The sequence below is a fragment of the Dendrobates tinctorius genome, unplaced genomic scaffold, assembly GCF_039654945.1.
Source record: "Dendrobates tinctorius isolate UK_male_01 unplaced genomic scaffold, ASM3965494v1 ptg000311l, whole genome shotgun sequence".
Classification (NCBI taxonomy): domain Eukaryota; kingdom Metazoa; phylum Chordata; class Amphibia; order Anura; family Dendrobatidae; genus Dendrobates; species Dendrobates tinctorius.
Genome location: NW_027361978.1, coordinates 109,539 through 125,092, shown reverse-complemented (window position 1 = coordinate 125,092; position 15,554 = coordinate 109,539). Strand labels below are relative to the sequence as shown.

The following is a 15,554-nucleotide window of genomic DNA, read 5'->3' as shown; positions in this document are numbered from 1 at the left end:
TCCCACAACCTGGATACTGTGTCCCCCAGGGATTCCTACCAGTGATGGTCACAGAGGACGTGCTCTTCTGGTCTCCAGTATCACACGTGTAGTCACCGGAGTCTTCTGGTTTGGCGTTCAGTATGAGGAGCTCCACTACGGTCCCGTGTTGCTTCATGTCATACTTGTCATTTCTCTCTATCGTTTCTTCATCCTTCGTCCACTTCACGGGGCCGCCGGGCCTGCTGAGCTCACACTGTAGCTTCACTGTGCTGCCTTCCTTGGCTTTCTCATTTCGGAGGCCTTTTTTAAATAAAACCTGGACAGCTGAGAACAAAGAAAACATATTGTCAGGCTAAAAAGAGTGTAAAGCAATAATAGTATAAAGCTGGTGAGCCTCTCATGTCCCCCGTACACTGGTGGAATGATTCTGATGATTCAGATGGTATGTAAAATGAAATCTTGGCCTAGTCAGCCCCCGAGGGGTAAGCGGGTGGGATGAGAGAGTAAATGCAGCACAATGATGAGTAGAGTCTCCATCACCTGAAAACAGTGACAGACGGGTCTTCGAACTGAAGAAGGGTCATGATGGAGTGTGAGAAACTCATCTGGGGCGAGACAGTTGACGTGTCATGTGGCCAGAGCACTCCAATCGTCCCTAACCATGTTCAGCATTGTGCCAGGAACATGTGGCCCCATGTCAGAGGTCTGATAGACATCCAGAATAAGGGACGGAGGTTGGAGAAGACACAGGGACGTTTCTACAGGGGGTAATATAACCATCGCGGTCCAAATGATGGTGGCAGGAGCCATCATCCTCGGCATAAACTGCCCCCGGAGGATTTGTAGTGTGGCACACAGTTGGCCAGAGCCCAGAACGAGGTTGGACAGCTGCAGCCATTTCTAAGTGTGAGGGAACCATCAAGCATCGCTTAGACAACTTTCACCACTGAGCTTTGCGCACTAGTAATGGTGTCAATAACTTCAGTACATAACATATATACAGGGGCGTCTCCAGATTTATGTGGGGCAGAAACTACCAAAAGAAGTAAATGCTGCTTCAATGTACTGGAGATAAAAAAATAAACTTTGCAAAGTCTTGACTAAGACTGTCCCATTTTGTCTGGACAGCTCTGTGATGTACAATGTCTGCAAGATATGTTTTCTGTTGCAATGTGCAAAAAATCCTCCATTTTGTAAGAAGCTGCCTGCCAGGGTCTCAGTTACATTGCACACTGCAGCAGCTTCCCTTCCCCCCCCAGGTGTTATAAATCAACTTCCTGCCACACCATTTGGCTTCTCTAAGCCTCAGCTGAAAGAGGGAAAAAAAGTGCGGGAAAGGAAAACTCTTTGTTTGAAATCAGGAGTTAGAAGTAAACCTTTAAGAGCCTGCCCTGCGAAAGCCCTATAACAGAGATATAATAACCATATCTCTGTGATCCGAGCGGTCCCAGCCCCGCTACAGTGTCACTTCCGAAGTCCTAACATGTCCAGAACCTGAGATATGATTTGCGCCCAAATGGACGGTCATATCGCATAGATGTTTGATGTTTTCTTGATAGGCTCATTACGCTGGGAAACATGATACCACTGATGAGTCCATACCAGCTTCTCCCATAAAGTTATAGCTAATCTAAATTTTGTAGCCAAAATATAACTTGGATGAGAGAGGTGGGATCAACCCAGAATGCACCTCTCCGTGATGTCACATAGGAAAGTCTATAAGGCATTCCCTGGCAAAACCAGCTCAGAAGAGCTCCAATCCTCGTGCTGAGCAGAACCCAGATGAGTGGAGACGTGCAGCTCCGCCTCCACCCCCCTTAAAGCCACATGGGATGCCTAACAACAACTGACTAAATGTGAGTGTACCTTCTTCTTTCATCCACTTTGTTTTATACTTGTCTAATGTACATATTTTATGTCTCAATTTTATAGCAACTTTTATCTGTAATCACTGTCCTCTTTCGGAAAATAAATGATTTAATATTTAGCCTGTCTCCATGCTCTAAGAATCGAACTATACGCCTTTGATAGATAATCGCTACTAATTCAAGGGGTTTGCCACGGACCCTCTTAATTTAACACTGTGAATTAAGTAACCGTGACTGGTGGCAGCGCGTTGTGTACGGCTATTGCGGCTTGCTGGCAGTTTAGAAGGGTCTTATATTGCTGAATGAGGGGCTGCGGCCACAGCATTGATAATTCCCTTACTGCAGAAGCCCAATTGCCGGTTCACAACAGGCAGTCCGTCCGGCGACTAATTATCCTAGGTGCAGTTCCCTGACTGACCTGAGGGTAAAGGGGGGCGCCGGAGAGCTGCGAGTTCCAAATTGGAACTGAGAAAGTGGGATATACATAAATCCCCGCAGTACTTGGAAGATTGATCTCAGTGGCGGGGCATCCAAATTAAACTCCCCCTGCGGCAAATTGTAGAGCGAGAGTAGCTTGCTGGATATTTTGGTCACATGGTGCCAGTGGTGGGATAACTAAGATAAGCCCCAACTGTGCCTGTGATAGCCGTGTGCCGGCAGTGTGTCTCATCCCTCCGTCCACTGATACACCCGTGCCAGTGGTGGGACTGTGACATAGTGGTGACACAGGGTCCGCTGTCCGTCGCGTTTTGGTGGCAGCGGGACCCCCGTTAGTCGCCCGTAAGTGGACGAACGGCGGTGGGCTGTTCGTCACATATTGGTGGCAGAGCAGTGGGATAATCCTAGAGCATTAGTGATTTGGTTTGAGCAATCATTCCTCTCACTAAAAACCTGCACGGTTCCTGCGGGAATCCTGCATCATAGGTTTTGGAGAACAGACTCAGTGGTTACTAGTCCTGAGACAATAGTGTGTACTTGCAAGTATCCCCCTCCCGTTTCTTCGTTTTTCTTTTTCTATCTTTTATTTGGCAACCATGGCGGCGATGAGAGTGGAGTGGTATCAGCAGCAGAAAATGGACACCCTTGCTGGGCTATGCACGTACCGAGGCATAGACGCCGCAGGCGGAACCAAAGATCAAATGATCGCGGCTCTAGTGCAGCTGGACAAAGACCCGAATCCAGCGGGCGCAGACGTTGGCCCAAGTAACAATGGGGCTGCAGCAGAGGCTCCATTCCTGAGCGCTGGCCCCACATTCAACCAGAACGGGGTGGACCCCTATCTGCAAATGGCCTTGGACGAACTCCCCGCCGAAGACAGTGATGGGCGGGTGAGGCTGATCCAGCAATATCGGCAGGAGGCCCAAGCCGAACGTGAGCGCCAAGCTGAGGCTGAGAGGGCCGAGCGTCAAGCCCAGGCTGAGAGAGCTGAGCGCCGAGCAGAGGCTGAGAGAGCTGAGCGCCAGGCGCAGAGGGCCCATGAACTGGAGGTACTCCAGCGGGGGTGGAATGCCCCCACAGCCCGAACCAGTGAGCCCAGCAGCGTCCAGACTCCTAAACCCCGGCCAGAGCATTTTCCCGTGATGGAAAAGGACGGGGACTTGGACACGTTCCTGCGAGCCTTTGAGAAAGCCTGCAGACAGTACCAGCTGCCTAGAGACCAATGGGCAAGGTACTTGACCCCAGGGCTAAAAGGCAAAGCCCTGGAGGCATTTGCTTCTCTTCCGCCAGAAGCCGATGACGACTATGATGCCATAAAGCAGGCGCTGATCGCCAAATACCGGCTGACACCTGAGGTATACCGAAAGAAGTTCCGGCACCTCCAACGTGGCCCACACGATAGCTACAGTGATGTGGTGCAAGGACTCAGGACCCACTTTGACCAGTGGATCCATGGACTGTCCGTTGAATCCTTTGAGCAGCTACGGGACCTGATGATCAAAGACCAGTTCCTGCATCTCTGCCCAGCTGAGGTCCGACAGTTCATCCTGGACCGCGAACCAACGAACGCGGACAAAGCGGCGCAGATCGCCGACAACTACGAGGCCAACCGGAAGCCCGAGATGCGGAGGCCAGTCGCCACCAGCTGGAAAGGGGGTAAGCCTGCAACCAACCCCAGTGCCCCAGCTAGCCGTCCCTCCGGAGGCCCTGTCCCTGTTGCCAACAACAGGCCGGCTACTGACAGTCGCCTGTGTCACCACTGCCAGCGGCCTGGTCACTTCTTTTACGCCTGTCCGAATAGGCCGAAGAACCCCCCAACCAAGGCCCCCGGGCCCAACGCCTCTGTTCTTTTGGTGGGAGGTGTGGTTGGGAGGGCTGACGACAACGTTCAACCTGTTCAGGTGGGGGCCCGTCTTGCTACAGGCCTCAAGGACACCGGGGCTGAACGAACCTTCATCCGTCCTGGACTGGCGGCCCCTGAAGAGTTTGTTGAGGGGAAAACCCTGACTGTCACCAGGATTGGAGGCACCCATTGTCCCTTGCCAGTGGCCCGGGTTTTTCTTGATTGGGGTGCCGGGAGCGGGTTGAGGGAGGTGGGAGTGTCTGAAAATTTGCCCACTGATGTTTTATTGGGGACTGACTTGGGGAGGATGGTTGCATACTATGTCCCTGACACCCTTCCCCAAACTGATAATAAGGGTAACGTTAACCCTGATGATGTTGATGATGGGAAACTGAATGTGTTACCTGCTAATGCCTTGATGAGTAATGATGCAACTAACAACCATTCTTTCCCAAGGTATGATGCTGATGCTGATGTGAATGTACCAAAGCAAACTGATAACCATTCTTTTCCTAGGAAGGATGATGATGATGTTGATGTATCTGTGCCGACTGAACCCGTTAACCCTTTCTTTGAAGCGGTAGATGTGTCCACAGGTACCAAAGTGCTCAGCCCCGTCACTCTGCGGAGTGAGACGACTGAGGAACCCCTGTCAGGAGCAAGCAACGGTGCTCAAGGAAATGGGGAGGTGCATGGGGACAATGAGGAAGGTAATGCCATGCAGCTGACCAGTGCCACCGAGGAAGGTAACTGGCCCATAAGTAGCACTGCTCCTGAAGTGTTGGGGGTGGATGGGGAGGTAGAGCCCAGGGCAGCACCGGCTGGTGGGTCTGTAGAAATCCCCAGGGAGGCAGCGTACATAGCAGCTGTCACACGCAGTCAGAGTGCCCAGATCGCAGGTAACGCACTGTCTTCTGGACCCTCTGCTGCTACAGGAGAGACTGAACCAGAGGTGAACCCAGAGCCGGTTCCAGAGGGTCCCAGTAAAGGAGGTACCCTGACGTCACTTCTGGCAGCCTCCAGCATGGAGTTCCAGGCTGCTCTGCACTCAGATGCCAGCCTGGAGAAATTGAGAGGTCTCGCCGAGACGCCCACCTCCGAGTCTGATAAGGAGAGGGTGTTCTGGGAAAGAGGAAGGTTGTACCGGGAGACAGTACCCGGAGATCCTAAAAAGGAGTGGTTGAGGGAAAGACAGCTGGTCGTCCCCTATCAGTTCAGAACCGAGTTGTTGCGGATTGCCCATGAGATTCCACTCGCTGGACACTTGGGGATCAGCAAAACAAAGGCACGGCTGTCTCAACACTTCTATTGGCCCAATTTGGGGACAGATGTAACACACTACTGCCGCTCCTGTGCCACCTGTCAAAAAGTGGGTAAGGCGGGGCCTGCTCTTAAGGCTCCCCTTATTCCTTTGCCGGTGATAGAGGAGCCTTTCCAGAGAATCGCGGTGGACATCGTAGGCCCGCTGGCCGTCCCCAGCAGCTCCGGAAAGCGCTACATTCTCACCGTGGTAGACTACGCTACACGGTACCCAGAGGCAGTAGCTCTGTCTTCAACCCGGGCAGATAAGGTGGCTGACGCACTGGTGACCATCTTTTCAAGGGTAGGATTTCCCAGGGAGATGCTTACCGATCAAGGGCCCCAATTCATGTCTCGCCTAATGGAGGCTCTCTGTGACAAAATGCAGGTGACGCACCTGGTATCGAGTCCGTATCACCCACAGACTAATGGTTTGTGTGAACGCTTCAACGGTACCCTCAAACAGATGCTCCGCATACTGGTTGAGACCCAAGGGCGCGACTGGGAGCGGTACCTCCCACACCCGCTGTTCGCTTTCAGAGAAGTTCCGCAGGCCTCGACCGGGTTCTCCCCCTTCGAGCTCCTGTATGGCAGGCGAGTCCGGGGACTCCTTGGGTTGATAAGAGAATCCTGGGAAGATGAGCCAAACCCCACAGAATTGTCCATCGTGGATTATGTCATGCGCTTCCGTGACAAGATGCAGACCTTGACGCAGTTGGTGCATGACAACATGACGCAGGCTCAGGCTGACCAGAAGCGCTGGTACGACCAGAACGCCCGGGAGCGGACCTACCAGGTGGGTCAAAAGGTGTGGGCGCTGGTCCCTGTACCAACGGATAAGCTTCAGGCAGCCTGGGAAGGCCCGTACGTCGTCCACCAACAGCTCAACCCGGTCACCTACGTGGTCACGCTTGACCATGCTCGGGGTAGGCGCAAGGCCTTTCACGTCAACATGCTGAAGGCGCACTACGAACGTGAAGCTTGCGTCCTACCGGTCTGCAATCTGCCAGAGGATGGGGAGGAAGATCCCCTCCTGGACATGCTGGCCCAAGCCAAGGCCAATGGGTCCATTGAGGACATGGAGATAAGTGGTTCGCTCACCGTGTCCCAGCGGTTGCAGTTGATGGCCACCCTGGAACCCTTCCGGGCCGTGTTCACCAACCAACCGGGGAGGACGGAGTTAGCGGTTCATGAGGTGGACACCTGGAATCACGCCCCATTACGACGAACACCTTATCGGATCTCTGAAACGGTGCAACAAGTCATGCGCCAAGAGATCGATGAGATGTTAAGGCTGGGGGTGATTCGACGGTCAAAAAGCGCGTGGGCTTCACCTGTAGTCCTCGTGCCTAAAAAGGATCGAACCACCCGGTTCTGCGTGGACTACAGGGGGCTCAACGCCATCACAACCTCTGATGCCCACCCGATGCAGCGCATCGAGGATCTGCTCGAGCGGTTGACAAACGCCAACTACATATCCATCATGGATTTGAGTCGGGGATACTGGCAGATTCCCCTGAGCCCTGAGGCGCAGGAGAAATCCGCCTTTATCACCCCCTTTGGACTGTACGAGTCCACGGTCATGCCCTTCGGCATGAAGAATGCCCCTGCCACTTTCCAGCGGATGGTCAACCACCTGCTTCGGGGACTGGAGGAGTACGCGGTGGCGTACTTAGACGATATTGCCGTCTTCAGTTCCACCTGGGAGGAACACCTTCAGCACCTCCAGGAGGTGCTCAAGCGTCTTCACCAGGCAGGCCTGACCATCAAGCCGGGGAAGTGCCAGATAGGCATGCGCAAGGTCCACTACCTGGGGCACCGGGTAGGCGGGGGTTCCATGAGTCCGGAGCCAGAAAAAGTGGACGCAATCGTGTCCTAGCCCACCCCCAGGACCAAGAAACAGGTGAAGTCCTTCTTGGGCACTGCAGGGTACTATAGGCGGTTCGTACAGGACTATAGCGCCCTTGCCAAACCCTTGACTGACCTCACCAAGCAGAGGCTACCCCAAACAGTCAACTGGACAGATGACTGTGAGGCGGCTTTCCAAGCTTTGAAAGCAGCCCTGTGCAACTCTCCAGTGTTGAGAGCAGTCGACAGCAGTCGCCCGTTTCTGGTACAGACCAACGCCAGCGAGTTTGGCCTCGGTGCTGTGCTTAGCCAGGTCGATTCGGGGGACCAAGAGCACCCCGTGTTGTATCTGAGCCGGAAACTTTTGCCGAGGGAAGTGGCATACTCGACCATCGAGAAGGAGTGTGTCTGGCCATGGTGTGGGCACTGCAGCGTTTGCAGCCCTACCTGTACGGGCGCGCCTTCACGGTGGTAACTGACCACAACCCTCTGAGCTGGTTGCACACAGTGTCCGGAACCAATGGAAGATTGCTCCGCTGGAGCCTTGCCCTTCAGCAGTATGACTTTACTGTAAAACACAGGAAGGGCAGTGAAAACGGCAATGCCGATGGGTTGTCCCGCCGGGGCGAACCCGCTGAGGTGCGCATGGCCGATTACCGAGAGGTAATGCCTCCTTAGCGCCCTCTTATGGGGGGAGGTGTGATGTACAATGTCTGCAAGATATGTTTTCTGTTGCAATGTGCAAAAAATCCTCCATTTTGTAAGAAGCTGCCTGCCAGTGTCTCAGTTACATTGCACACTGCAGCAGCTTCCCTTCCCCCCCCAGGTGTTATAAATCAACTTCCTGCCACACCATTTGGCTTCTCTCAGCCTCAGCTGAAAGAGGGAAAAAAAAGTGCGGGAAAGGAAAACTCTTTGTTTGAAATCAGGAGTTAGAAGTAAACCTTTAAGAGCCTGCCCTGCGAAAGCCCTATAACATAGAGATATAATAACCATATCTCTGTGATCCGAGCGGTCCCAGCCCCGCTACAGTGTCACTTCCGAAGTCCTAACATGTCCAGAACCTGAGATATGATTTGCGCCCAAATGGACGGTCATATCGCATAGATGTTTGATGTTTTCTTGATAGGCTCATTACGCTGGGAAACATGATACCACTGATGAGTCCATACCAGCTTCTCCCATAAAGTTATAGCTAATCTAAGTTTTGTAGCCAAAATATAACTTGGATGAGAGAGGTGGGATCAACCCAGAATGCACCTCTCCGTGATGTCACATAGGAAAGTCTATAAGGCATTCCCTGGCAAAACCAGCTCAGAAGAGCTCCAATCCTCGTGCTGAGCAGAACCCAGATGAGTGGAGACGTGCAGCTCCGCCTCCACCCCCCTTAAAGCCACATGGGATGCCTAACAACAACTGACTAAATGTGAGTGTACCTTCTTCTTTCATCCACTTTGTTTTATACTTGTCTAATGTACATATTTTATGTCTCAATTTTATAGCAACTTTTATCTGTAATCACTGTCCTCTTTCGGAAAATAAATGATTTAATATTTAGCCTGTCTCCATGCTCTAAGAATCGAACTATACGCCTTTGATAGATAATCGCTACTAATTCAAGGGGTTTGCCACGGACCCTCTTAATTTAACACTGTGAATTAAGTAACCGTGACTGGTGGCAGCGCGTTGTGTACGGCTATTGCGGCTTGCTGGCAGTACAGAAGGGTCTTATATTGCTGAATGAGGGGCTGCGGCCACAGCATTGATAAATCCCTTACTGCAGAAGCCCAATTGCCGGTTCACAACAGGCAGTCCGTCCGGCGACTAATTATCCTAGGTGCAGTTCCCTGACTGACCTGAGGGTAAAGGGGGGCGCCGGAGAGCTGCGAGTTCCAAATTGGAACTGAGAAAGTGGGATATACATAAATCCCCGCAGTACTTGGAAGATTGATCGCAGTGGCGGGGCATCCAAATTAAACTCCCCCTGCGGCAAATTGTAGAGCGAGAGTAGCTTGCTGGATATTTTGGTCACATGGTGCCAGTGGTGGGATAACTAAGATAAGCCCCAACTGTGCCTGTGATAGCCGTGTGCCGGCAGTGTGTCTCGTCCCTCCGTCTGCTGATACACCCGTGCCAGTGGTGGGACTGTGACATAGTGGTGACACAGGGTCCGCCGTCCGTCGCGCTTTGGTGGCAGCGGGACCCCCGTTAGTCGCCCGTAAGTGGACAAACGGCGGTGGGCTGTTCGTCACAAGCTCCTATGCACAAGTATGTGTTTCCATGGTTACAGACTTCAACAACTGCCAGGTTAGTCTGATAGTGCAGGCCAGGTCTACTGTATGGAGGTCATCTAGGAGGGAATGCTCAGACAGTAGCACAAGACTGCAGAATCCCACGACACAGGCATTGTAGACTGTCACTAGGGAGAGACACAGATCTGCAGGGGAGCTGTAGACACAAGACTGAAGAAGATGGTTCTTACAAGATCTATATATATAAAACTGAGTGTGTGTATGTATGTGTGTGTATGTGTCAAGCCACGCCCACTCCACACGCAGAATGCTCCGTGCAGCCTTTCTGCGATGATGCTGTGTGGATGGATCCCTGCAGCCCGTGATCTGTAATCAAGCACCAGATGACATTTGGTTGAGGGGAGGACGATGCCTGGAGGGGGGCTATGGCACGAGCAGGGCGCCAGTTACCTGGGTCATGGTGCTGCAGAGCGGAGCTGTCCGCTGACTGAGGTGCTGCAAGCGTAGTGCCAGCTGTGCGCACTCCAGCCTCACTATGTACAAGAAGAGCGGCACTGCGCATGCCCGAGAGTCTCCCCTATTGCTGGCATTACACAAACCTTCCTGGGAAATACTGCTGTAGCGTTTAGTCACCCAAAGCACAAGGTAAAAATGGCCGGGATTCCTCACTGCAAGAGGGGATTGTAGCAGGCAGGTGTGGTCTGTGAGAGTAGGTGCAGGCAGCCCAGCACTGGTGTCCTCCCTACCTGGGCAGCAGGCTGGGTATGTCCCCTGACTAAAACTGGCAGAAGAGTTAAGGAGTATTTGGTCGGTATTTTACCTCAGTATTTGGTCAGTATTTTACCTCAGTGTTTGGTCTGTATTTTACCTCAGTATTTGGTCAGCATTTTATCTCAGTATTTGGTCAGCATTTTACCTCAGTGTTTGGTCAGTATTTTACCTCAGTGTTTGGTCAGTATTTTACCTCAGTATTTGGTCAGCATTTTATCTCAGTATTTGGTCAGCATTTTACCTCAGTGTTTGGTCAGTATTTTACCTCAGTGTTTGGTCAGTATTTTACCTCAGTGTTTAATCAGTATTTTACCTCAGTGTATTTTACCATCAGTATTTTACCTCAGTGATTTGTGGTCAGTCATTTCCCTCAGTATTTGGTCAGTATTTTACCTCAGTATTTGGTCAGTATTTTACCTCAGTATTTGGTCAGTATTTTACCTCAGCATTTGGTCAGTATTTTACCTCAGCATTTTGTCAGTATTTTACCTCAGCATTTTGTCAGTATTTTACCTCAGTATTTGGTCAGTATTTTACCTCAGTATTTGGTCAGTATTTTACCTCAGCATTTGGTCAGTATTTTACCTCAGTGTTTGGTCAGTATTTTAAGTCAGTATTTCATCAGTATTTTACCTCAATATTCGGTCATTATTTTACTTCAGTATTACAGGAAGATGTTGTGCATGTGTAAGGTGAAAATGAGAGATGTGAGGTGAAAATGCGGAGGTGTGAGGTGAAAATGAGAGGTGTGAGGTGAAAATGAGAGGTGTGAGGTGAAAATGCGGAGGTGTGAGGGGAAAATGAGAGGAGTGAGGGGAAAATGAGAGGTGTGAGGTGAAAATGAGAGGTGTGAGGTGAAAATGCGGAGGTGTGAGGTGAAAATGCGGAGGTGTGAGGTGAAAATGCGGAGGTGTGAGGTGAAAATGCGGAGGTGTGAGGTGAAAATGCGGAGGTGTGAGGGGAAAATGAGAGGTGTGAGGTGAAAATGCGGAGGTGTGAGGTGAAAATGCGGAGGTGTGAGGTGAAAATGCGGAGGTGTGAGGTGAAAATGAGAGGTGTGAGGTGAAAATGCGGAGGTGTGAAGTGAAAATGAGAGGTGTGAGGTGAAAATGCGGAGGTGTGAGGTGAAAATGAGAGGTGTGAGGTGAAAATGCGGAGGTGTGAGGGGAAAATGAGAGGAGTGAGGGGAAAATGAGAGGAGTGAGGGGAAAATGAGAGGTGTGAGGGGAAAATGAGAGGTGTGAGGTGAAAATGCGGAGGTGTGAGGTGAAAATGAGAGGTGTGAGGTGAAAATGCGGAGGTGTGAGGTGAAAATGGGAGGTGTAAGGTGAAAATGAGAGGTGTGAGGGGAAAATGAGAGGAGTGAGGGGAAAATGAGAGGTGTGAGGGGAAAATGAGAGGAGTGAGGGGAAAATGAGAGGTGTGAGGGGAAAATGAGAGGTGTGAGGGGAAAATGAGAGGTGTGAGGGGAAAATGAGAGGTGTGAGGGGAAAATGAGAGGAGTGAGGGGAAAATGAGAGGTGTGAGGGGAAAATGAGAGGTGTGAGGGGAAAATGAGAGGTGTGAGGGGAAAATGAGAGGTGTGAGGGGAAAATGAGAGGTGTGAGGGGAAAATGAGAGGAGTGAGGGGAAAATGAGAGGTGTGAGGGGAAAATGAGAGGTGTGAGGTGAAAATGCGGAGGTGTGAGGTGAAAATGAGAGGTGTGAGGTGAAAATGCGGAGGTGTGAGGTGAAAATGGGAGGTGTAAGGTGAAAATGAGAGGTGTGAGGGGAAAATGAGAGGTGTGAGGGGAAAATGAGAGGTGTGAGGTGAAAATGAGAGGTGTGAGGGGAAAATGAGAGGTGTGAGGGGAAAATGAGAGGTGTGAGGGGAAAATGAGAGGTGTGAGGGGAAAATGAGAGGTGTGAGGGGAAAATGAGAGGTGTGAGGGGAAAATGAGAGGAGTGAGGGGAAAATGAGAGGTGTGAGGGGAAAATGAGAGGTGTGAGGGGAAAATGAGAGGTGTGAGGGGAAAATGAGAGGTGTGAGGGGAAAATGAGAGGTGTGAGGGGAAAATGAGAGGAGTGAGGGGAAAATGAGAGGTGTGAGGGGAAAATGAGAGGTGTGAGGGGAAAATGAGAGGTGTGAGGGGAAAATGAGAGGTGTGAGGGGAAAATGAGAGGTGTGAGGTGAAAATGAGAGGTGTGAGGTGAAAATGAGAGGTGTGAGGGGAAAATGAGAGGTGTGAGGGGAAAATGAGAGGTGTGAGGGGAAAATGAGAGGTGTGAGGTGAAAATGAGAGGTGTGAGGGGAAAATGAGAGGTGTGAGGGGAAAATGAGAGGTGTGAGGGGAAAATGAGAGGTGTGAGGGGAAAATGAGAGGTGTGAGGGGAAAATGAGAGGAGTGAGGGGAAAATGAGAGGTGTGAGGGGAAAATGAGAGGTGTGAGGGGAAAATGAGAGGTGTGAGGGGAAAATGAGAGGTGTGAGGGGAAAATGAGAGGTGTGAGGGGAAAATGAGAGGAGTGTGGGGAAAATATAATTTGTTATAACTACCCACAGTTAGTTTCTATGCCTGGGCAATGCCATGCTCTTCAGCTAGTTATTTATAAAGTATCTTCATATTTTTTATTTGATGCCCTGAAGCACAATCAAGTAATCGAAGGGCGTTAGGAAATCCAGATGTCTTGCGAATTTACCCTTGACGGTTAATGTTGCCGACGATGTCCGTTCCCCGGTTTCACACACGTATGTTCCGGAATCTTCCTTCACCAGGTTGTGGATCAGTAACTCCACCCTGCGATCTTTCATCTTCAGCTCATACTTGTTGCTGGACCTGAGGAGGTTGCCATCCTTCTTCCACTGCACCGAAGCTTTCTCATTGGAGACTTCACAGGAAAGAGTCGCCGTGGATCCCTCCTCGGCCTCCGCGCTCTGCAACTCACGCTTGAAGAAAGCCTGGACAGCTGGAATATGCAATATACACAGTCAGTGGTGTCAGTCATCGGATAACATCGTGATGCTCACCGTTTGCTCAAAATAATCAATCTCATGGCTGCCTCCAATTTCAGGCCTGATAATGGTGCAACCATGAGAGTAATGAGACACAGAAAAGAGTCAACGTCAGAAAGAAGAGGCAGGCGATACAAGGACACCACTGCCAGAGGTCGCAGGCAGCGTGGGCCGTGTAATGTCACATTATGCACAATGTATTGCCGTGATGACAAACAGGAAGAACACATCGCCGACATCTCATCTTCCATAAATCTCTGCCACATAGGCTGACCATACACAGAAAACAATGTGGGGACAAGTCAACTGCCCTCTGACCATGCATGACGAGGAAGAGGAGGATCAGGCATGTTGGAGGTTGCTGTGCTCATTCCATCCGGTCTGCAGGGGATAAGTCACTGAGCGATGTCTCCTCCTCAATCTTTGCACAGCAGAGTCCAGAGAGGAACAGAAGTCTAGAGGAGACGAGAACAGTCTGGAGGTGGACAGAGGTACCAGGAGGCGCGAAGAAGAGTCTTATCAGGATAGAAGGGTCTGTAGGAGGACAGTGGGGTCTGAATGGGCACTATGGTGTCTGGAAGGGCACAGTGGATTCTGGGGAAGGTCAGGAAGGCTGGAACGGGACAGAAGAGTCTGGAGGAGGACCGAAAAGGTCAGAGGAGATTCGAGGAAAGAAGTGGAGACTGGAGGAAGGAAGAAAAGCCTGTAGTAGAGCAGAGGAGGGCAGAGGACACTGGAGAAGACAGTAGGAAGGCAGAGGAGACAGGAGAAGGGCAGGGGAGACCAGAAGAGGACAGAGGAGACTGGAAGAGGACAGAGGAGAATGGAGGAGACTGGAGGGATGTAGAGGAGAACAGAGAAGGGCAGGGGAGACTAGAAGAGGACAGAGGAGAATGGAAGAGGACAGAGGAGAATGGAGGAGACTGGAGGGATGTAGAGGAGAACAGAGAAGGGCAGGGGAGACCAGAAGAGGACAGAGGAGACTGGAAGAGGACAGAGGAGAATGGAGGAGACTGGAGGGATGTAGAGGAGAACAGAGAAGGGCAGGGGAGACCAGAAGAGGACAGAGGAGACTGGAAGAGGACAGAGGAGAATGGAGGAGACTGGAGGGATGTAGAGGAGAACAGAGAAGGGCAGGGGAGACCAGAAGAGGACAGAGGAGACTGGAAGAGGACAGAGGAGAATGGAGGAGACTGGAGGGATGTAGAGGAGAACAGAGAAGGGCAGGGGAGACCAGAAGAGGACAGAGGAGACTGGAAGAGGACAGAGGAGAATGGAGGAGACTGGAGGGATGTAGAGGAGAACAGAGAAGGGCAGGGGAGACCAGAAGAGGACAGAGGAGACTGGAAGAGGACAGAGGAGAATGGAGGAGACTGGAGGGATGTAGAGGAGAACAGAGAAGGGTAGGGGAGACCAGAAGAGGACAGAGGAGACTGGAAGAGGACAGAGGAGAATGGAGAAGGGCAAAGAAAACAGGAGGAGGGCAAAGAAGACACGAGGAGGGCAGAGGAGACAGAAGAATCGAAGGAAGACTGCAGGAGGGCATGGTTTACTGGAGGAGACTGAAGAAGGTAAGGGAGACTGGAGGACTGCACGGTTGTCTGAAGGAGAACAGAGGAGACTGGAGGAGGGTAGAGAAGACAAGAGCAGGACAGAGGAGAACACGGGACTGTGGAGGAAACAGGATTGGCTGAAAAACAGAAAAGTCTAGAGGAAAAAACATAAGAGTTTACAGAGTACAGATATGACTTTTGCTCGTCACATCTGAAGATTGTATTAGAGCAGGAGTTGATATGACGTCCAATAGATAATCACACAATGGACAATCATTTCTGTGGAGCCCTAAAAGAAAAACTATTCTACAAAATTCAAGAACGGTTGGCAGCCCATTGGTGCCACAAACACCCTGGAAAACTGTTATCTATGCATTCTACCCGCTTGTATGGTGCAATTAACTCCACAGCGCTGTACAGACATTATTGTGACATGACTACCTGTAGAGCACATGAACGTGTATTAATGACCTTTTGTGGAAAATCTGCATTACAAGATTTACACGTTGAGCGGTCTACAACAATCCGGTCGCATCCCCAAATCTGAGACGAGGTACGAGTTACATTTCCTGCAGTCATACGTGTAGTGCGGAGCTCGTAGGCAGCTGAGACGGTGCGGATGTTGCTGCATGGCGGCTTGTTCATGGGGAACAGTTAGTTGGTAATTCTCAACAAGTGATCAATCATGATCTTTGTTCTCGGGAATCGT

The 15,554-nt window shown here is 51.1% G+C and overlaps 1 protein-coding gene across 1 annotated transcript in view; it reads right to left on the bottom strand.

Annotated features, from left to right (window-relative positions):
• Positions 1-15,554, bottom strand: part of OBSCN (obscurin, cytoskeletal calmodulin and titin-interacting RhoGEF) — a 636,219-nt gene that overhangs the window by 541,955 nt on the left and 78,710 nt on the right. Inside the window, exons 35-36 of the mRNA XM_073561015.1 lie at positions 12,980-13,246; positions 40-306 (exon numbers count right to left, since the gene is read on the bottom strand). Coding sequence (XP_073417116.1) covers positions 40-306; positions 12,980-13,246 — 534 coding nt within the window. The remainder of the gene's footprint in view (positions 1-39; positions 307-12,979; positions 13,247-15,554) is intronic.